This window comes from Colius striatus, chromosome 10 (assembly GCF_028858725.1).
Source record: "Colius striatus isolate bColStr4 chromosome 10, bColStr4.1.hap1, whole genome shotgun sequence".
In the NCBI taxonomy this organism is placed as follows: Eukaryota; Metazoa; Chordata; class Aves; order Coliiformes; family Coliidae; genus Colius; species Colius striatus.
Genome location: NC_084768.1, coordinates 6,792,158 through 6,815,787, shown reverse-complemented (window position 1 = coordinate 6,815,787; position 23,630 = coordinate 6,792,158). Strand labels below are relative to the sequence as shown.

The following is a 23,630-nucleotide window of genomic DNA, read 5'->3' as shown; positions in this document are numbered from 1 at the left end:
GAGCTGTGCGGTGCTGCCAGCCCGTCGCCTGGCTCAGGCTTTTCAGGGCGGAGTGGTGGCCCCGTGCCGTCCCGGCGCGGCTGCGGCGCGGGAGGTCGCCGGCACCTGCGCGGGGTACGGTACCCCAGTGCTAGGCAGGGGCTAAAGTCACAGCTCACATAGCATCTGGACTGCAAGCCCGACGTAACTAATTGACGTGCTCTGCAAATGCCTGAAGTGTTTTTCAGTGCAGACAACCTAACTGTAGCTAACTGAGGCCGGGCAGGAGTTGCTGCGTGCGGACTCTGTCGCCGCTGCGCCCCGAGTCACGGCTGTGGGCGCTGGAGCCGCACGGGGCACAGCCGGTCGCGCTCCGCTACGGGGCCACTGCTCGCCCACGAGCGGCGGCGGCGGGCACGGCGCCGTCCCCGCCCCGCGCCCAATGGCGGCGCTGCAGCGCCCGCCCCGCCCCGTGCGGCCGCGCCATGGGGTTACTCGCGGGCTGGGGGCCGGCCGGCCGCCCGCGCGCCTCCCTCGCCTCCGCCTCCTCCTGCGCACGGCGGAGCGGGCGGCAGTGGCCGGCGCTGGACGGCCGCGGGGAGGGCTGCTCTCTCGCGCTGCCCATGGCGTAGCCGCGCCGCCGCGCGCCTGTCCCTCTCCCGGGACGCGGCGTGGACAGATCTGCTGCCGGGTAAGTGCGACGGCCGAGACCTCCAGCCGACGGCCCGGGCCGGTCAGAGGCAGCGGGCGCCCCGCGGGGGTGCGGCGATCGGTGGGGCGGGCGCGGAGCGTGTGCCTCGCGACATGTCATCCTGCCCCGGGGAAGCAGCGGGCGGCGGCGCTGGGCGCGGCGCGGGGGTCCCGGCTGGGCCGCCGGTCGCTGCGGGGCTGCCGGGCTCCGAGAGGGTAGGACGGGCAGCGTAACCCGTGTGCGATGAGCGCTGGAGCGTGTGGCCCGTCCCCAGCGCGCAAACACGCGGGCTCTGTGGGAGAGTTAAGCGAAGCTCCGTGAGGTGCGCCTCTGGTGAGAAGGAGCTATAGGTGTCCCAAGGAGAATCACCTCTGTCCGGCTGGCTGCTGTGTGCTGGCGGAGGTACTTACTGGCACCAGGTGAGATCGTGTACAGATGCTAATACCACTGTGCATATCGGGTCCATCGTACCCTTAGTGAGGTCAGCTGGCAACTTCTCAATGTCCTAGTAGAGCATAAACCCAGTGCATGTGACAGTAATACTAAAGCTAGTATCGTGTCACTTTGTTACTATTTCTCAGAGTTGTTGACCTGTGGGATTTACGGTTGGGTATTTTGCAGGGGGTTTACTGGAGTCCATTCACTGCAGCTTTCTGAGTACATTTTCATATAATCACAGAGTGGTAGGGTTGGAAGGGACCTTTAGAGATCATCTAGTTCAGTCCTCCCCTGCCAAAGCAGATCCATCTAGATCAGGTCACATAGGAACACATCCAGGTGAGTTTTGAAGGCTTCCAAAGGTGGGGGCTCCACAACACCCCTGGGCAGCTTGTTCCAGTGCTTTGTCCCCCTCAGTAAAAATAAGTAAAAAGAGTAAAAATTTTCCAGCAATAGTATGATATTAGAGTGAAATGTTATTGAAGTAACTTTTTGAACTTTTCCCAGTTTCAGATGTGGTTATAATGACAGAGTTATTATCAGTAAAGTGAAACAGTATGGCAGATGATACATGTCACTTTCCAAAATAAAGGACTTAAGGTATAGCTGTGTATGTGGTTGTGCCTTTTCCACTTGTAACTATATGTACATCTACTTAGTTCATTTAAGATGTAGCTGTTATGCCATTATTTGTTCTCAAATGTATGATCGTCAGCACAGTTCAGTTTAACAGAAACCTTCTGAAAGGGTTTGTAACCTATTAGAGAGAGACTTGGATGAATGAGTGCCATGATTTTGTTCTAAGAAAAAAAGTTTCCTGCTTAGCTCTATACTTATTATATACTAACTGTTTGTTTTGTTTTGGTTTTTTTTTTAAGTTGAGGCCAAACAAGCCAATATTAGACCCTCTCTGGGGAGAAAACCCAAAATCAGAGCGCTCTCTAATTGTAGGACCAAGTAGACTTAGCTCATAGTAACCCAGAGCACTCTTGCTATCGTAGTCTCATATGTGGAAGCCTTTAAAACTCCATGTGTAAATATATCTTCTTGCAAAGACAAAATCTATTTGTTTATCACTTCCTGTTAGGAATACTTTATTTCCCCTGCAGGCTACATTTTTTCAATGAACTCCAGGGACAGCATAAGTTGGTAGCTGGATTTTAATTAGCACCGCACAGGTGTTCTGTCAAAGTATTTTCAACAAGAGTGTTAGTGAAATATTAATGTAAGATACCTCTTCATTTGGAGAGCTCCATTTTAACCCCTGAGAGCTTACAGGGCTTGAATTATAGCTGAATTCTGAGCTGCTCTTGTTAGAATGCAGACCTGGGCTGACACCAACCGCTGCTGCCTGTGCTCAGCGTTCCCGGTTAGCTAGGGGAGGAAGGGAGGGACGGGTGTTGGAGGACGGGGCAGGCTGCTGGCTTCCTTCAGTGAAGAGTCCTTTACTCTGAAGCTTGTTTCCCCCAATTGTTTGCTCTAGTCCAACCTTGTTAAGTTTAAAGTGACACTTCAAATTTTTCTCTTCTGCCAAGCGTTCTTCTTCTGGGAGGCCTTGTTTGGTCATTGATTCTGATGCATGGTTTGTATGTCCAGAGCTTTATTTAGTCAGATTATGTAAATGATATCAACCATGGATGTGTTGTCTTTTAAAAAGTAAGTTTCAATTTTTACCCTCTGACGTGCAAAACATCTTTTGCTTCCTCAGCATTGAGATACTTAGCTCTAGGAACAGCGTTTTGAAGTTAACTGTTAACCAGCAGGGGGCAGACAAAACTTTCTAGCAAGTCTCTTCCTACCACAGTTGCAATTTCTTAACACCTTGGACCTGTAATTGTGATAGTATTTCTTTAGAAGGTGCCAATTTATTGACCACTCCACCCCATATGTTGGAAAAAACACATTATTTTTGAGTGGTTGCATATTCGTTTGGTCTAGCAGGCATGTCTTCTATTCTTCTAAATGGAATTTCTTCCATACTAGCCAGAAACTATTCCTCGTATTTAGGGTTTCCATAAGAGAGAATATTTTTAGCTATTCTCTTAGGTTTTAAGAAGTCATTACTAGCTTATTTTTATAAAGGTCAACTGATACTCCCAACACAAACCAATCATTTTTCTTTTTGCTTTGTATTGGTGCAACAATTGATTGCATCTGTTGTGCCAGGGATACTGAATTTAAAAACTGTTGCCAAAGAAAGTTGTTTGAGTGACTTGCATTGATCCATATTGCTTTTTAGTCTATGAAGTCTGATGCAGCCAAATGGCAAATGCTTAAGGTCTGGGTGTACAGATTGCTCAATGCTAAGTGAGGAATGGGAATTTGTAGCATGTCAGCTATTCCCCAGTAAGAGCCAGGAAATGTACACGTTTACCCTGTAGTAAATGTGAGATATCTTGCTGCTTATACTCAGACTTAAGCTGTCTTTCACATATGGTGGGGAACATTAGCCACAGAGTAGCCAATTAGCCACTTGTGAGTGATAACAATTGTATGTTTTCCTAGCATTAGATCTTTGAGCAAGTGAAGACAAAATATAGTTCAACTGAAATTAACAGCCCAAGGTCAAGTTTAAAGGAAGAGATGTAAGCTGCTCTGTTTCTGGAATAGCACTGATTGCATACTGAGGTATTAAATTAATATTCCCATTGTTTTAGTGCCCATGTGTCTCAATGGCCACACGTTCTTCTTTAAGGGCATTATCTGATGTTGCCAGATACTGAAGGTACAAAAAGGTGCATGTTAAGTTCCATTGATGATCTTCTTCTATTAATTTTTGTGGAATCACAGGACTTTCTCCCCTGTATGGTTCTCTGAGATGCTGAAGTATGTAGTTTGTAAAGTCAAAGCAAAACTTCTATTTTGATATTATTTGAAAATAGTGCTTTGCCTCTTTTGTCTTCAGATTCTTTTGTTTGGTGTCTTTAATAGCACTTAAGACATAAATTATCAAGTGTTGGGCCATTTAGGTAGCTCTCAGAAATTATCCTGTGGAATATAGATTGCAAATATCTTTGCAATCACATTACTTTTGATCCAGTTCCTTGAAATATTTGTGTATTATAAATAGGCATTACTTCTGTAGCAGTGACTACTTGCTAGCCACTTCATGAATAGAAGCATGTTTTGCCATAAAAAAAGTACTAGCAAAGAAGCAGAGCAATTGGAATTGCTTTATCCATGACTGCAGATTCACATTTTTATGTGCTGGCAGTCATCCAGTAGAGCAGCATTACTTGTGCTATTACAGCAACAATTAACTCTATGATAGCCAAAATGAAGTCGGTCTCTGGAAATCACTGAAAGAGAGACTTTAAAGCTGCCACTTGGTATATATCCCATATTTTTTTGTTTGCACTCTGGCAAAATAGATTTTTTTTAATAAGAACATCTTTTCTGACTTTCAGAAATAGTCAGAATAGTCACATTTGTCAACACATATATTGTGTTGTAAGTATTGTTGAATAGTACTGCTGGCAGTACTATTATTGTCTGGCAAATTATGTATTTATAATGAAATGAGTTTATTGACAAAAATGTGAAGATAATTTCATATTAATTCTGTGGATAGTACTTTATATCTGTCTATTGTTACCAAATCTTATCCCATTATATTTAGTAATTTCCTTTAGTAATCAGGCTAATTTCAATACACTAGTTTTTTTTTTCTTCCCTCCCTTCTTTCTGTTGCAATGTTTTGTAAGATTCTGGTAGTCAGATTGGAAGAGCCCCTCTTTTAAATAAGTTTAGTTATGACCTTGCAAGAGATTTGTTTAGATTGCAGGAGATGAGGTTATCGAGAGGTCATGGGTCTGAAACAGCTTAATTCGAGCTAAAATGTATAGGCTGTTTTTCTTCACAGAAGGCAATAGGAGCTTTGATACAGAAAGTATGTATCAGAATGGAAATTCACATATATTCTGACTTCCTCTGTAAGCACAGGCTCATTGTATGAGTCAGGGACAATAAGAAAATCCCAAACTATCCAGTGAGCGAGCTTACCTGCTGAATATGTTTAGTTCCTTGCTGGTGGTGAATTGATGAGCAATATGTCCTCTTTTGTCTTAGTCTAATAAATTACTTCTCTAAATATATATCTGCATTTGACCCAACAATATTGAGAACTGTGGTAGTATTTCATCACCAATGCAATACTTTGTTTTTCACAATTACTTGGTTAAAGCAAATTTCTATTTCGGTTGACAAAACAGCCATTGTAGTATTTGAAAAGATGGGCCTTTTCTTATTTAAAGCTACTACATGAATGGACTGGGTAACTTCTGCCCTGTTAGAGCTTAAGTTATGTGATGTATTAGTTCCTCCCTCCACTGTTTAAAATGACCAATATTTCTGAACCCTTAAAATCAGATGGTTTTCACTCCTGTGATGAAGTGTAGTGATTTCCTTCTGGCATAAAAGGTGTAGAAATTATTTATATGAATACAAGAGTTTATTGTAGCCTTCCATCTCTCTAAACTTATGTTCAAAGCTTTTTACAGTCTTCCTCTATACATTTAATATAAAATAATAAAAAGCAGGAAATTCTACATGGTAAAAATTATATGGGAGTATAGCTCCATTCTGAGTGGAGCATGCCAGTGATGAGTATCTTGATTGAAACAAGTCTTCATCGTTGTGGTGCTTGTAAATGATAGGTTTTATGCAAAGAGTTTTGCTTCAACCTGAACCTATTTCTCTGAACAACAAATGAAATGACATTGATTATTTTGCAGACAAGTAAGGAGAGAGTAGCTTACTCCTACACAAAGGGAAACTCCTTTTGACTCAGTCTTTTAATTATGTGGCACTTTGTCTTCCCTATATGTGTGGGAGAAGTTTCCCATTTTACAGATGTGTCCCTGAAAATTTAGTGTCTAACAGCTAACTTTTGAGAGATGTGTTTTTCATTATTACCCCTTCTGGGTTTCTCACAATTAACTTGAAGAATTTGGGGTGTTTGTAGGCCATGATTTGACAAGCACTTTCTAAACGTATAGGGGTTACTTCAAGACTTTAAATCCGAATGAGACCGAGCTAGCTTTTTTTCCTGATAGAGAGGTTGCAACTAGAATACTGCTTGATAGAGTTCTAATATTTTGCAGATTAGTCTTGAAAAAAATAACAGCATCAAGCATTCATTGACAAAATAATTTGCAGGAATCTTTTGTCTTGAGTGGAAGAACCCTTGCTGAGTTGTTGGTAACCTTCCATCCTGCTGTGGCTCATTCTCTGCAATGAGATACCTTCCCTGGGGTTATGTCTGTCAGATAGGTGCATCAGTGTGCTTATCTGTTTAGTTTAGGTGTGCAATTGGAAACTAAGCCAAATAAAACTTAATCTTAAGTTAGATTTGTGTGAGGTTGTTGGCTGCTGCTGTGTTGTGAAGAGTAAGATAATCCAGTACCAGGAAACCGATTCTGTTTCCAATTAGGAACCAGAGAAAAAGAGAGTAATCAGGACAAAGAAATTTAACTATGAGGAGGAAAAGCTGTACAGATTTGTTGCATGCAATTTATGGTCTTCTTGTTCAGCTTGAAGATACCTATGCACAAGAAATGTTTCTGTTTCAGGAAGATGACGTATAATTATGCCACTGGTACTGGAACATCTTTCATGTGAGGAAAGGCTGCGGGAACTGGGGCTATTTAGTCTGGAGAAGAGGAGATGGAGGGGAGATCTTGTTAACATTTACAAATATCTAAAGGGTGGCTGTCAGGAGGCTGGGACATCCCTTTTTTCTATAGTAGCTAGAAACAGGACAAGGGGTGATGGGATGAAGCTGGAACACAAAAAGTTCCACTTAAACATAAGAAAAAACTGTTTGTGTGAGGTGAGGGAGGCCTGGCACAGGCTGCCCAGAGGGGTTGTGGAGTCTCCTTCCTTGGAGGTCTTCAAGACCCACCTGGACATTTTCCTATGTGACCTGATCTAGGTGACCCTGCTTCTGCAGGGGGGTTGGACTGGATGATCTCTAAAGGTCCCTTCCAATCCCTACCATTCTATGAATACTTTTTTGCTTGTGAGAGAACAGAGAAAGTGAGCAGTGCAAGTAAAATATGTCTGAGGCTAGTACTAGATGGTAGATTGCTTGAGCCTTTATAGTATAAAAACTGTACAGCATCCCAGTACCTTGTTTTTTCCTCTTTCTTGAGAGATTCTCTGGTGTGCTATGTCCCTGACAGCTCATTGTTAAGGTAGAGAAGTTCTGATTCAGTATTTGAGTTTCATGTAGGGTGTTAGTCTTGTTAAACACGGTCTTCAGTGCCATGTGTGCTCCCTTCTGTAGAGGTTTGATAACCTCTAGGAATTTTTGCTGTTGTCAAAAAGGAATCTGTTCCAGTCTCCTTATCTTGGAAGAGTCTTATGCACTTCTTCCACTAAAAAGACTCCACAGTGCACTTCCTTCCCTTCCATCTATTGAAACCCTCCTACATCCTGATCTGTAAGAAGCTATTCTCTTGTTTACATTTGGTAAGCAAAACCTTGCTGCTCAGGCTAGAAAGATTCAGCTGCATACCTCTGTGTTTGGGGGAAGGGAAGTCCCAGGAACATAAAACACAGTGATTTTTATTCTGTTTCTGTAAAGTGTCTCACATTGCTAAAATGTGCAATGATAATTCAGCTGGAATTTTCATAGTGTTTCTGGTGTCATGACTTTATGTTTCTGATCTGAACTCCTGGCAGTTCAAGGCAGGTGATTAAAAAAAAGTCATGGAAAGCTGAAGGGAAAATTAGTTATGAAATACTAGTGGCACCTTCATCCCAATCAGAGCTTCATGCTGTCTGGGGGAAAAAGATGTACCAGGTAACAAAACCGACCTCAGTAAACCATTACTAAAAAGGTGGAATGGTTTCAGGTCTTTCACAGAGTCGTTTGTATATATTCTGTGGCTTCCTGTAACTTGACAGGCTACATTGTAACATAGTAATACGAAAATAAATAAACAAAATGTTAAAACAAAAGTCACATGGAATAGAGGGGCACAACTGCTAAATGGCATGAAACATCTTCCCTTGGCACTTGGCCAGTTCCCATAGCCTTTAACTGTGACTTGTTGAAATGTCCCGTTACAAGCACAGCAACATGTGAACTGCAGGACATCAGAGTTACTTTTTCCCTGGGCTTTTGATATGTCAAGATTTTTCAGTTATATTACTATTCATATATTCCCTGATAATGAAACCACTTTCTAGTTTGTAGAACAGAATCTGTTGCCTTAAAAGTTTAAGAATAAGTTACTGTTTTGAGTTTTGAATGCTGGAACTTCATCTGTATTGCTTAGACATAGACATTAAAAAAAATAACATACAGATTTTCAGTTCCACATTAATATTTGCTAGCCCTATTAGCTTCCCAACTGGTTTGTGTGCAAATCACAGATCACTGACAGAGGATAAATGTCATCTAATGTAGTAAAATGAATATTTAATAGGAATTATAATTGAATGGGGTTACAAATAAACTCTCTCAAATTGTTCTGTTCCTAAGTTTATAGAACTGCTTGTGTAGTTAACCATTTGTGATTTTAAAACATTGTTAATTGAGCTTGGGTGTACTTGATTACAAATGATTACCTTTTTAACTTAGGCGTGGCGTGCATGTGTTGAATTTGCATAGAGAACCTGCACAGACAAATAGGAGAAGAAGTGGTTAAACAAGTTAAATGGTTGCCATGTGTAAAACAAACAAACAATAAGTGAAAAAGCTTTGGCTGTGAAGGCCTTCTTGGATGGCCTAGAAACTTAGGTTCATGTTGCTATGGTGAAACAACACAAAGGGACAGATCCTGCTGGCTTTCCTCAAGTATCCCCTTTCGCCTTGGGGGGACTTGTGATATGACTTAGAGGAGGATGATTTTTGGCTTACTTTGCTAGAGAAGTGTTTTTTAGCAGTGTTGTAGAAGGCTGTGCAAACTCTGGCACCATGCATGGAAAGAGGAGGAAACTACCAGAGGTCAAGTTGATAAGAAGGAGAGGAAGTGGAAGTTATTTTTCAGGCAGTAAGGAAAAAGATTAGATAACAAGGAGGACAGAGTTAAGGCAAAGGAGGAACTTGTATGGGAAATATAGGTGGTGACTGAAGAAACAGATGGTGACTATTGGGGAAAAGGCTTAAGGGAAATGAGGGTAAAATAAGGCAATAAGAATCCAATTCAGCAATAAATGTGGCAAATTCCTATGCTATAGAAGCCTTTAATAGGAAACAGAAATACCCCCAGATCTCTGGCTGTGGCGTCTGTAGGCATATATATTACTAGGTTGGACCGTTCAGATTTACCAGGAAAAGAAAAGTGGGTAAAAACTGAAGCTAAAGAGACCACTGACCTCAAGAACAGTAGGATGCAATAGTTATGCTGACTTTAGCCAAGTCAGCTTGAAGAAGTGTTTGCTGTCAAAAAAATGGATCTCTTGGAAAAGCAAAGAGATCTCTCTTTCCGTGCTCAGTGTCCTCTAAAAACATCATTTTCTCACTGGTTTCTAGGTAAGCTTTATATATTAAAATTCTCTTAGACATTAGAAGCTCCTGCATTAAACCAAATTAAAACCTCATACTTCCTCTTCTTTTCCTCATATACTTCAAAGTATTTTTCCCCCTTTCTACTTTCCCAGTCTTCTTTCCAACCTTACAAAATCTAGTAGTAGTAAGATTCTTGATGTTCCCACTTATCACTCATTCCTGATTCCATATGCAAAACAACACTTCCAAAGGAAACGGCCTCTTAAGTGCTTTTTAGACTCTCACTTTTAGCAAGACTAGTGCCCTTATGACAGAAGCATTAGTCAAAATGACCCCACCAGGCTGCCTCTTAATCAGCCTTCAATGGTTTCCAGTTACAAATGCCTTCTCTTGCCACAGCCTTTCTTTCAGCTTGTAGTAGTATAAAACACTGTCATGAAAACAGTAAACCCAAAGATCTCATATCATCTCTCTTGGGATTTCTTAGTTATACTTTTAATATGCCCTTTTGTGACTTCAGTTCCAAAAATAGCTGCTGAGATATACCCAAAAGGAAAATATGATATTCTTGAAAATGTCAATCTGAGATTCAAAAGACTAGCAGTTGTGTTTACTTCATGGGTAAATAATTTAGGTTCCTGATCCCTTTGTACATCTTTTTTATTTCAGAGGAAATGTCCTCCTGTTCTGTGGACTGTCTTAACTTTTCCTAGTTTGCATGTTTCAGATATTCTTCTAGTGACAGCAGGCTTCACACTGAAGCAGAATCTGGCATCTTTTGCACCACAACTAAATTTTTCTCACCTAGTTTCTTATTACTTTGGTGCTGTCAGATGGTCAGATAATAGCAGCTTTGTAGCAGCTGATTTCTGTCACAGGTGATGATCAGGTTTTCCACTCACAAATTACCTGCTTAATAGGTTTATTTTTAAATTAATTATTAGCAGCAGTTTAATCTGTGTGGTTTTGTGGGGTTGGTTTTTTTTGCTTGAGTTGCTGTTGTGCATCTGGCAGATTCATGAAGCTTGCTGTCAGTTTCACATTTTCACATTGTCTTTCAAGGTTTGAAATTTGCCCTCCTTAAGTTTGTGAGTACATATCTTCAAGCAAATGAGTTCTTTCTTTAGAAAGCTCTTACTGCTGTTCATTTAAGTCTCCATTATTCACCCTTCATAAGCTAGCAGAATTGGAGTAGAAGCCTTGAGCTCTTTCACTGTATACTGGCTGCTCTGAGTTATACCCTGAAGTGTATGTTTTCTCTCTTGCTTTTAAATCATCTTTCCCAAATCCAAGTAAAATTGAAACTTGGCCTTTTAACATGCTTCAGAGGTCAGCACGGAATGGGATTCTCAGCTGCTCTTGCAGCATCGCTTTATCTCCACTTCTTTCCTAGTTCTCCCTATTTTTGCACAACTGTGTGCCTTGTAAAAATGTCACTGAGGAATGAGGGCTTTGTGATGAGTGATTCATCTCTCGTGTTATTATTTAGTGTATTACTGAGCGTATGTCTGTAGTTGTTACTTTTATGGTTTGTTTTTTGTTTGTTGTTAATGAAATGGTTATACGTCAGTAACTCACGTTTCAGAACGTTTATTCATTACCTTTTAGCACATATAACATCTTACAGGACACTATACCCATGGGACAAGTTCCTGTGTGACCTACTCTAGGTGATTCTGCTCTGACAGGGGAGTTCGACTAGATGATCTTTTGAGGTCCCTTCCAGCCCTTAAGATTTTGTGATTCAGATGGTCTTTGATAGCTAGAACTTGCTAGAAACCTTATAATTTACTGTATTTGTTTTGGTTTATGGCAGCATTTTAAAATTGAGCTAGCAACCAAATACTCTTGAGTAAACTGAAGTTTATTTTTGTCTAGAGAAATAGCAAAAAATGATTCCAAGTGAAGTTGGACTTCCCAAATGATGTTCAATATCCATCATAAATTCCTTATCGCTCGAAATTTTGACATTAAACCTGTTTGGTTTGGTTTTTCGTGCTCAAAAACTCCTGTGTTAAAGAATTGTCCAACATGCTTATCAACAATTTTCTTATTTCTGTTTAATAAAGGTTGGCTTTAATTTACTGCAAAGTTCAGTATCACTCATGGAGAGTTAGCTGTATATCTTATGCTCTAGGGGGAGATGAGAGATATCTAGGAAGCCACTGAATGCTTCCAGTAGGTTCAGGATGAGTAATTTTCACAAGCCTTGTAAATTGCCCAAGGAAGCTTTCATTTTCTGAGGCTTTCTGGTTTCAAACTATCTCTAGGATTGGTTTTGTGCATTTGTTCATCCTTCTCCATAACATTTTTCTCCTTGAAGATGAACCCATCTTCTACAAGGTGTTGTGGAAGAAATCTTTAGGTGAATCATGCTTGGTTGAGGTTTTAGGGTAGGCTGTTACTGCTTTATGAGGCTGTGGTATTTGCTTTGCTCTTAATCATAGACACTCATTGCAGTGTGGTGGTGTGTGGTAGTATTGTAAGTCTCACCTAATGCTTTCTATAATCTATTGAACCTAGCAAACACCTGAAAGAATTGTGCCCCAGGACCTGTAATATTCAACCTCATTAACAGTGATAAGTTTCAAGTTGGAATAAGCAAAATGATAGACAGCTGATGTTATTACATGAATGATATATTAGTAGGTATTTGTTTATTTCTTGAAACTTTTTCTCTTAGATTAATATCTAGTCCTAAATTCAGGGCCAGTGTTTAAAAAGGTTAATGTATGGAAGACTACAAAAAAGCAGTTTGGTTTTTTTTCTTTCAGCTAAGGCTCCTTTAAACATCCCAGGGTAGTTTCACAAGTTCTTAGCTTTTGAGGTCAAGGTTTTAGGTTAGCATGATGAAGTATTTTCACAGATAGTGACAGTCTCATATAATTCTGATGAAAAAGAATGTCTGGTTTTGGATATCTGATAATATCTTAATCATACCTAACTTTGAGAATAGCAGATAAAAAGATACTCAGATCTTGTCTCCACTCTACAAAGTGAGGGGTACCTTTTCTCAGTCAAGAGTGAACTTTTACCTACTGGTGTTCCAACTGGGGAAAAGATAAAGATTACTAGGCAGCATTACTAGAGTTACCATTTCTTTAGGAGTTTTCCTTCATTCACTGCTGTTTGATAATGTTTCTAAGTCACTGGTAGGCAGACTTCTGATCGTGCACAGCATGGCATGCGTGGTATAAGAGAGCCTAGTCTTTTTTCTGACTTTGTACTTCATTCCATTTTAATGTTGGCAAGAACCTTCTAAATGGTATTAATTTTGCTGGGGTTTAGATTTTCATCCTGACTCAGCATATGGTTGTCACTTAGCCCCATGATAGTTGGTTGCAATTGCTTGCATTGCTTTGTGGCAAGTGTTGGCAGCTGTTGAGGCACTATCTGTCATCTTCTGCTCCTGAAGGCTGGTAGTGAAGAGATAAGATTTTTGATGGAATACAATAACAAGTGTTCTGGTTCCTTATCTACTTACTCTATAGTTTCATTCTAGATATCTAGATTGCTGAGAATAGATTAAAGAAAAAAGTAAGATACTGTGCATCTCGTAAGTGTTTCCTCTCAAAAATGTACTATGTGCAAGCTAGGGTCAGAATTCTCAATGTTTTGAATGCCTGCAAGCGTCAGCTATATTGTCATTTATTTGTATAGAACATTTAAGTTGTTTTACTGACCTGGTGTATGATATGTTGTAGTCTCTTAACGATTTTGAACAGATTTATATTTAACATTAAGTAACCTTGAAGAGTTATCAGAATTTGTGATAGTGAGAAGTGATGAGTTAAGTTTATCATGTTACCCGTGAACCAGCTAGAGGACATGTGAAACATTTCTCCATGTTATAATAGAGATAAGAACAGATAATTAGCCAAACAAATATGTCCTAGAAAAAGTCTCAATACTTAAATAAACAGGTCTGAGGCTATGAGTACCATTGGCAGGCTTAAGCGGGACTTCAGTATTAGTTGACAGAAAGAACTCTGTGATTTTGCTTCCAAGTAGATCACAACTTACACAGTGCATTTTATGAAAGAGCAACAGCTGAAAAGAATGCTGAAGTACAGGGAGGAAGAATACTAAGTTACCAGTACCTAGGGCAATGTACAATACACTCCTCTGGTAGTCCTTTAAGAAAGACTTCTGTTTCTCTTGTTACAAGAGAGATAATTTAAAGTATCTCACAGCATTTCTATAAGTTGTATTAAAATATGTTTTTACTTCTTTCTTTAGGCAATTAAAAGTCTGGAGGATTTCATTTCAAAACACACCACAAATTTCAAAGGGAATAAATCTACATGAAGAGCTACAAAGGGAGTTGATTTGAGAAGATCCAGTGTTTGCAAAAATGTCTTCAAGTTGTGTGACTTCAGTGTTCACTTTGATGATTTTGTGCTTTGCAGCTGCAGGTAGGTGACATTATGTAAATCATGCATCCAGTGTAACTTATTGTATATTCAGAATTACTGATGTGGTTTTTTGTGCTGGAAAAATGTAGGTCAGCTAAAGTTTATATTTACATCTAGTCTTTATATAAACTTTTTGTGATTATAACTTACTGATATGGTGATGTGAGAAATAATGCTGTGCCTTCAAGAGTGTTTTGTACCTGTGTTCCCCTTAAATTCAATAAACTGCAGAAGTAATGTAAATTATTTTGGTAAATTATTTTTTTTAAAAGAGAATTACAAGATGCACTTCTATTTTAAAAGGGGAGATTGCTATGGAAGCCTTTGGGACTGGAAGCAGGGTGGCTCTGCCCACATGATTCGGAGACCAAACTGTTAGCTCTGTCAAGGGGATGGATTTATTATCCTGAGTGCAGGGCTGCATTGATGTAGCTGAGCTAGGATTTGTCTACAGAGCTGGGCTGAACAGGTGTACCAACTCAGCCTTTAAGGTCTGTAAGATGGAATTAAATCCTGATTACTTTAATTTATGAAAGGAAATTTCTCCCAGCATCCTGGAAAAGTTTTGTTATAGGTCACAGAGTCTCTCTGTCCTTCCAGTCCTATTGGGATAAACCTCACCTTGGATATTCCTGACAGTTGTTTAATCTGTTTTAAAGTTCACTGTCAGTGTTGATGGTAAAGACCTTTAGTAACAGTTGTCAGTGTTCCTGGAGGTCTCATAGGTTAAGGGGATGCATTGCCATTTATGGGGACTGTAAACAGTGTGTTGCAATAACTTGTGACAGAAAGGAAAGATCTGCAGGGTTCCAGTACCTAGCTTATTTTATAGTTTCTTTAAGTGCTGAAGTGATTCTTCTCAGTGTGTTTGTTTGTCAGAGTTCTTCCTGTGGCTTCAAGAGAAGCCTCTTAGGTGTCCTGCTTGTATACAGCATGGGTCATTGGAGAAGAGGCCAAGTGGATATACAGTCAGTCAAAATGAGGTAGTGGGAAAAGTGGACAGTGGACAGATGGCTTGCTTAAATTTGAGATGTCCTCACCGTGGAAAAGATGACTGGCTTTGGAAGAGACTGGGCTGAGCAATTAAATGTGTTAAAATTTGGCTTCCTTTCACGGTCAACATGGAAATTATGTTGTTTCAAGCCTTGTGGGACTTTCTCTGGGATTGACCTTCTGAAGGCATCCATCCAACATTAGTAACTCTGATTGTTTTAATAGTAGATGATGCATTTTGCAATAGTTTTGTTACAGAGAAACTTTCAGCAATACAGGGCGTGTCTGAGTGTCTGTGGCTTGTGCTGAGGATATGAATGCTGGTCTTGGCTGACAACAGTGAATCTGAATCATTGGAGTGAATCTGAATCATTATAGATGCATAAAAATCTACTTTAAAAGAAAGTGCCAGTGTAGAAAATGAAAATGTTTTTAGTTGATCACAGCTACAATGCCATTTTGCTGCTGAGGAAATTCCTTACGTAAGAAATCAGATTACCTCTTAATGGCAGCTTTAATTTAAAACCACTAATTTAAAAGTGTTATCAAACATAGAATTATTGTTAGAAAGTTATTCAGTGTTCAGAAACTTTAGCATGTCTGTCCTGAAGTTTGTTGTATTGGTTTTCATTTTACTCTCCAGTTCTGTTCTCTTCTGGCAGCTATTCTTGACACAAACACTTCAAAAGGACTGTGGCCTTGGATTTGATCAGATGCTTATTCATAACTAGAGTCATAGAATGATTCTGGCTGGAAGGTACTTCCAGCCCCCTGTTCAGAGCAGGGCTAGCTTCAAAGTTCTTTCATTCTTGGAGACTGATTCATCCCACTATCTGCATGGGAAGAAGATAGCTGAAGGGAGTAGAAAGAGTCACAGTTTATTCAGGGCAGGTGAGGAAGCACTGTCATTGTTTTTTCTAGCTGTGCCTGTCTTGTGGGTTTTGAAGTTGTTTCATGTTTTCTATTTTTGCAATAAATTCTTAATGGGCACAACTAGTTAATGTCCAGAGTATCGTGGGTATAGGTAAGATAAGAGCAATAAAGAACTGATGGACTGAAAGAGAGAGCATGTGTGCTCAGGCAGATATAATTACAGCTGAGGAAGGACAGCTCTCTGAAGGTTATTTAGATAGAGCTTTTGCAACAGTTTTCTCCTAGTAGTCACTGAGTCTTGTTAACCTAAACAACTATGTACTTCAAATGCAGAGAGTTTGTGGCTATAGGCTAAATGCGGTTGAGAGCAAGTATCATGTACCAGTCGTGCAGAAAAAGCTGTGGCAGATGCTTGTGAGCTGTTGTGATGGGCAGGGTGCTGCAGGCTTGGCTCTTATTGCCAGTGTACAGAACCTGCACTCTTTCAGACTTGAACTATTAGCATACTAGTATAAATAAACCCAAGAAGTGTAACTGAAATCCGTGAGTGCCTGTGGTGGAGCCTGGGGGAGGCAGGGGGCAGCACGCCTCCTCCCATGGGTGTTGAGTTTCCTATATAGAGCCTTTTTCCAGTTTACTCTTTGTTTCTGAAGTAGTGAGGCTGCTGCCTTTTTTTCCCTCTTTTTCCCCATCCTACACTGACACTGCTATCATTGGTTTAGGTTTTGTTTCTTTCTAATATCTTCAGCATTTTTTTCAGATATAGAGGATCTTCTAGACAGACTCTGTATGGGTTTTTTCCTTTTCATTCTTGCTTTTTAAGGTACTAATGTGTTAAACAGAGCTCAAAACCCCCTGAGTTAGATGATGCAGAGATGCATAATCAAAACTGAGACACAAAACTGCATGTTTTTCATACTAACAGCTTGAAGAATACTCCTCACTAACAGCATTGAAAATATATGTATCAATAGTAGCTAGTAACAGGACAAGGGGTAATGGGATGAAGCTGGAACACAAAAAGTTCCACTTAAACATAAGAAAAACTCTTTCAGTGTGAGGTGAGGGAGCCCTGGCACAGGCTGCCCAGGGAGGATTGTGGAGTCTCCTTCCTTGGACCCAACTGGACATGTTCCTATGCAACCTTATCTAGGTGAACCTGCTTCTGCAGGGGGAGTGGGACTAGATGATCTCTAAAGGTCCCTTCCAACCCTCCCATTCTATGAATATAGTTGTATAAATATTCAAAGAATATTTGTCTATTTCTCTGTCTCCTTGTACTGCCCAGATGTATGCAGCTAAAAGCTTACCTGAACCTGATTTACATTTAGGTTATACATCGATTTCTTGTAAGCTTGTATTTGTACAGCTTCAAATATACAGAACAAAACTGCAAAGGAGGCCTTGATTACTGTAGGAGTTTTTTTTTCTACTCTTATTTTTCTTTTTCCTCATGGAAAGTCCAAGGCAGACTGGAGAGGAGAACTTCTGGCAAACCACCTGCCTGTCTAAATGAATTATGTTTTTTGAAGTCGGCTTAAACTAAGACCTGGCAACCTGCAGTAGGAGCTCCACACAAATCCTCAGGACTGCATATGTTGCAGCCTTGGATAACCTCATAAGCAAGTCTGTAGTCTTGGAAGCAAAATTGTTCTGTCCTAATTTGGCTTAAATCAAAGGCTGAAACTTATTTATTTTACTTACTGGCAAGTTTGTGCTGTTAGGTGCATGATGATCTTAATAAAATGTTTTGGAGGACAGCTGAAATGCATACCTACCCTTGACCCCGAGGGCCAAAACTTCAACAAGATAGGTTCTTCCATGAAGGAATGAGAATTTCTCTTTTAAATTTGAACTCATCTTTTTTTCTTGCCTGCCTTACTTTTCAGCTGTAAAGATAATGGAAGGGTGATACAGCCGGTGGATCTGTGCTGGCCAAGGGTCTCATTCCAGCCTTCTGGGGTAGATCCACCTTGTGGTGCAAATAATTCCTGCTGCCAAAAACACAATGCAGCCATGACAGCTCATACCAACCAGAATTGGCCCATGCAGCTGTGCTCTCTTTCCCTTAACTCCCCTGGCATTTGATGTTGCCTGTGCTTGCCTTGTAGTCCCCTCATTCTTCATGATGGAGTTTAATGGCTGTGGTGAGGCTGATGGAAAGACTGTAACAATTGGATATACTGAAGAATTTACCCATTTATGCAATACTGAGCTTACTGGTTTGTCATTGCATTAGGTCTGTCTCTGTGATTTTCTTTCAACAGCTCTTTATTCCCTGATTCTCTGCTGTATTGTTATCCCAGCCTTTTTTCTTGTTTTTATGAGTAATCTTTCATTGTTCAGAGCATGTGTTCTTCCTTTTTAAATGAGGGCTGTTTACTTGTAAAGTAATATATCTTTTGGGTCAGTGTCTCCCAGATATGGTGGTGATGGGTGCCATGTTAGTAAATGTAAAAACAGGAAGAAACAGGCCTTTTGGGTTTTTTTATTTGAAGAGGAACTTCCTTTGACTTGGAACACCATGTTTCCAAAAGCAGTATAGGATCCTTCAAAGCAGAACAGAAAGCCTTTCCACTGGAAGGTGAAGGATGTGATCTTAAACAATAAAATAAAAAGGTAAAAAAAATGCTAGGAGCCACTCAAGCAAATTTCCTTCCACTTTAAACAGTGTTTACTGGGTAATTCCCAGATGCAATTACATTGTTGAAGTTTTATTTTCCTAAAAATATTTGTTGCCAGAGATGTGGGGTCTTTTATTTGTTTAAATTGTGGTTAGAGGATGAGAACCAAGGAGCAGAGGTTGGTTCCTGAAGTACTGGGACTGAGGTAAAGCACAGATTGGTTGTAGATTTTGAATGGACAGAGATTTCACTCTCCACTTCCTTTTTCCTTTACCTTTTTCTCATAAGCAGCCAACTTCTGCCTCCCTTGAAAAATCACCCAGCCCTATCACTTTATTGCCTGGACAGTCAGTCTTTCAGAAGGTGGGATTAACCAGTACTTGGAGCATTTAAAGCTCAGGGAAGAGTAAGAGGAGCAGAAGGCTGGCTCACATACTGTGCCATACTTGTGTAGCCAGGCTTCAGGTTGGTGAGGCTGGGAGCCCTCCTGTAGGGACTGTAAGGGAACAGCTGTGGTGCTCTCATGAGAGCCTATCATGCTCTCCATTGGGGTTTTTTTTTTGTCATTTCAGCACTCTGATGGTGATTCGAAGCATCTTTATGTCAGATGTTCATCTGTCAGGGAGCGAGATGATGAATTCCTAATTTCATGTCAGGGAGATTGGTGAGAACTTTGAAAAGCCAAAAATATACATTAAAAGTTGATAGTTAACCTTCATTTTATACAAAAAGTAGCAATACCTTTCAAGCAGTAGCTTATGTTTTTGAATGAACCGTTTAGACACAAAGACAGATCAAAACTGGGCAGCTAAACTAAATCTGTAGGTCCTCTGAATTAATGTTTGGTGATCTGTTCCTGTGTAAATTAGGTTTCTAATCTGGTCTTTGTCTTTCAATCAGCTCGATTGAGTCAGATCCTGTACCATTTCTGTGTGGTTTATTTATAAATAGTATTTTTATCTTCCAAAACCAGGGAAAAATTCTGAAGAACTTTGAGCGTCAGGATTCAACAGTGAAACATAATGTGTTTTAGAAGAGATAATTGTGTTACAGACTTGAAATGGCTTGAACTCAAAAACCAGCATTTTTCCTGTGTCAGCAGGGCTAGGAAGCTAGAAACAGTTGAATTTCAGCAGAGTTCTACACCTACATGGAGCAGTAGGATGTGAAGTTGTAGAAAACAACTGAGCATATATCTAAGTGTTTTGCTGAACCAGAGGGTTTCTCAGTAAACATGAAAGTCTGGTGCTTTGACTAAAACTGACTCTGGACAATGTCAAAGGAATTCGAAGAAATGTCAGACCCATAATGCAGTATTTGAGTTGTGTAGATGTAGGCAAATGGCAGCATTACTTATAGTCTCTGGAGTGGAGACTGTAAATTAAATGGCATTAATCCTCGTCTTTCTAAGGAAACCTATTGAAGTTCTTTTAAAAGGAAACTTTATCAAGTTCGAAGCATCACGTAATTATTTTATAAATACTGTGCTAAAAATAATTGTTTTCTAAAGGGAATTGGGATTTGGATTTTGCTTGTAGATCTTTTAATATCTTTTCTGTATTGTAGGCCCTTATTAACTCTTTCTTAGCTTCTCCATTTGTCATTTATCTTAAAAATAACACAAACCCCTGATATCTTTCATGAATAAAAATGTGAAAAGGGCATTTTTATTTAACTGAAGTGGATGTTTTTGTCTTGTCTAATGTCAAGGAGAGGTACAGAAGTTTTCTGAACTCAGGGGTCTACAGAGTAAGGTGCTAGTCTAGGGAACACCTTAAAAATCTATCTTATAACTAATATGTATTCAGCTTTCATTGTGGTTGTTTCTGTTTTTTCTTATCAAAATAACCTGAAATGTTGGTAAGTTGAACTAGCCAACTTTGCGTCTACAGAATGATGCATGGCATGCACAAGCATCAAATAGCAGAGATTTATCTGTTGTCACAGGAAGAATTAGGCTTCAAGGGCTGTAGCATCCCAAACCCAACATTCTCAAATGTGATTCTGGGTTGTCTTTACAAGAAATGGAGCATCCCTTCCAATCCCTACCATTCTATGATCTGCTATCAGAAAAGCAGTTGTTACTTGCACATGAAAAGTGTGTTGAGTTTCTGCAAGTTTTTTATGAGCTTTTTTCCTCTGAAATATATTTGCATGAATCACCACTCTTATTCTACTACTGCTTATGCTATACTGTAGAGAAAATATAGGGACCTGGTTTATTCCTTGTCAAGGAAGAGAAATAATTTTGTCCTTTGTAGTTAATGGCAAAAAAAAAGAACTGAAGGCCCTCAGGCTGTAAGTCATGCTGGAGATGGCTCTGGATTGGAAAAAAAACCCCAAAACACAAAGACCCTGTGCCATGTTTCATTACTTGAAGGCATTGAGTTGGATTCCTCTTTGGTATAAACTTGTTTTAAGTCAATGGAATTTCACCAAGGATAAGTTGTGACCCCAGGTGACAAAAGCAAAGGTTTTTAATAATTCCATAAAGTGCAGCTGCTTCAGGCAGTGCTTCAAGGGCTTTTTTTTCCCCCTCTATTTTTTAGTGCACTTTATAAAAAGATAGAGCTATTGTTCTCTTATTTGGCAGCTACTACCCTGTGAGACTTACTAATAGGCAGTTAAAAAAGGGATTTTACCTGTCAGAGATGGAAAGAACTAAACTAAAAGTGTCATTACTCTCATTATTGGAAGCAGTGCATAGAAGAAATAAGAAGTAAAGGAATTCAGGGTTAAGTGGTGGAAATACTTATAAGCTTTGTTGTGTTTTAACTCTTCAGCAAAATGTTTACTTTCCTCTGGAACAGGTTTGGTGTTGGTTTGGTTTTATAGTTTTGGTTAAGAGTGGTGAAGAATTCACTTTGTGGTTACCTTCACCTCTTAGTAGTTTCACTCGATGACCTTTGCAAATGAACTGATTCCATGATTATTGTTCTCTTTTCTTTTTCTTCACTCTCTTTTCTTTTTCTTCACTTCCTAGATCACCAAATTTGTCTTATGTCTGGAAAAGATGGTGGATGCAATTTATTTTGGAATAATCATAGAATCATATTACTAATTTTTATTTAAATGGAGCAGTAAAACATATGTCTATCTTGAAAGTCTCCTCAAGCTATTTTGATCCAAGCTACTAAGCCAAGCTGACAGTTTTTGCCCTCAAGATTCTCTGCCTTTCATTAATGTGTAAAAAATCAGCTAGGGTAGGTGGTTGCTTAGCATCACAATGTCATGGTAGTTCTTTAAGCTTCAGCAATGATAGGAGGTGAGTAAAGACAAAAAGATTACTTGAAACTTTAGCTGTTGCTGAAGTTGCTTAACAAAGTTCAGTTTGTACATTTGGGGTTACTTTAAAGAAATGTGTAGGAAATGAGACACTTTCAAATCAATGGCCACATGTTGTAGATATTTGTGTGTGTGTTTAGTCCAAGTGGGTGATTCCTGGTTACTCTTGGGATACATCTGCTCTGAAGCATAATGCTTCCAGGCTCAGGACACTGCTGGGCAGATGTGCTGCCTGCTCTGCTGTGTCTGAGGACTGCAATGGAACCTTCTCCTGCCTGGACTGACATGTGCTGTTTGTACAGCCAACACACATCTGCCCTGTGTGATTCAATGTGTGTTCATTCCTTGTGGTAACAAAATGTAAATGCCTGTGTCTGAAGGATGCTTGGTACCACATCGAGTGAGTTATGGGCCGTCAAATCAGTTCTTCTCAACTGTGACTTGTCCTTAGCCTGGAGAATAGTGCAGCAATAGCTGAGCTGTTAGATGGGTCAGTTGTCCTGGTGTCCTCATGGCCATAGGTGCATTAAATGCCAAGGACTAAGCTATGAGTCTTGGCTTGTGACTGAAAGATGAAAGGATCATATCTGGATTAGTGAATTTGTCATCTCATTATGAGTTATTTCATCTCTCAATCTTGAGCTCTTGAAATGTAAAACAGATGCCTTGAGCCACTTAGTCTTCCATATGGGACTGTTTGAAGGGCTTTAAAATACTCGCATCGTATTGGTGCTAACTGCTGGTATCTCATTATTTCTTCAAAACCTTTTCCCTGCCCTTCTGGAAGCATAAAAATGGCAAGGGTTTTATTTAAAAATCTGACAGACTTTTTATCTGCCTTGCTTGTGTTTAGGCTAGTAGATGCTGAATTGCAGAAGTTGTTCATTGTTTTGGATAAGGAACAAGCTAGTAGAAGTTGCAGCAGGTCATAAATTATGATATTCTGAGGACTATCTGATGGAGCTGCATCCCTTTTCTTTCTTCTTCTGCCATGCCAACTGTTCTTTCTTTAAATAATCACTATTTTTACATGAAGTAGAATCAGTTGTAGCCTAAGCAAGGGGGTGTTAAATATGAGGCACTCTTACTTAGCTGTAGGCAAAGGGATTTTCAGGTGTCTCTCATCTTGCATCATTAGAAAAAAACTTGCTACAGGACTGTGTTACATCCCTTATCTCTTCAGAGCAACATATTGGAAGTTTAACACGTGGCTCCCACTGAGGAGCACTGGGGCACCAGCATACAGGCTGACATCAAGGAGCACTTCAAAACTGTAATGAAAGCAACTGGAACAAGGACATAGCACAGGTACCAGAACTGAATCAACTTAATTAGTTTAGTCAATTAGAACAAAAAATGTTTATTGCTCTAATTAAATTAATCTGGTCCACTAGGCCAAAAAAAACCCATTGATTCATTGCTCAGAAATCTTCCCTAATAAATCCCAATTTCACTCTACTTTTACTTTGAGCAATCTTGTCAAACCATGAACGCTTGACCTGTAAAACCATCTTCAGTGCATTATAACTTCTCTCTAGAGAAAGAGGGAAGCTCTAGGACGTGCTAGGACTGCTTGAGGTAGGAAAAAGAAGCCAAAGGGAGTTCTGTGTTAGCAACCTTTAGTTGAAATGTCTTGGACAACTTTTTTTCTTACTTCCATCTGTGATGATACATGTTATTAGAGATTAAACATTAGCGCTGGGAGACTGAAAACAAATACGGTGAATAACATGGCCATGAGCACTACTTGAGCAATAACAACAACTACTATTGGCCTAGTTCCAAAAAGCAACTGAGACAAGAAATATCCAAGGTAATTTCTGAACAGTTTTCTAGCCAATTTTCTCGAATACCCATTCCTTTTTCAACTTGAA

General features: G+C 39.8%; 1 protein-coding gene across 1 annotated transcript in view; it reads left to right on the top strand.

Moving 5' to 3' along the window:
- The first annotated feature begins 539 nt into the window (after positions 1 to 539).
- Positions 540 to 23,630, top strand: part of TGFBR3 (transforming growth factor beta receptor 3) — a 112,577-nt gene continuing 89,486 nt past the window's right edge. Inside the window, exons 1-2 of the mRNA XM_062003570.1 lie at positions 540 to 670; positions 13,806 to 13,981. Of these exons, the coding sequence (XP_061859554.1) occupies positions 13,921 to 13,981 (61 nt within the window). The 5' untranslated portion in view covers positions 540 to 670; positions 13,806 to 13,920. The remainder of the gene's footprint in view (positions 671 to 13,805; positions 13,982 to 23,630) is intronic.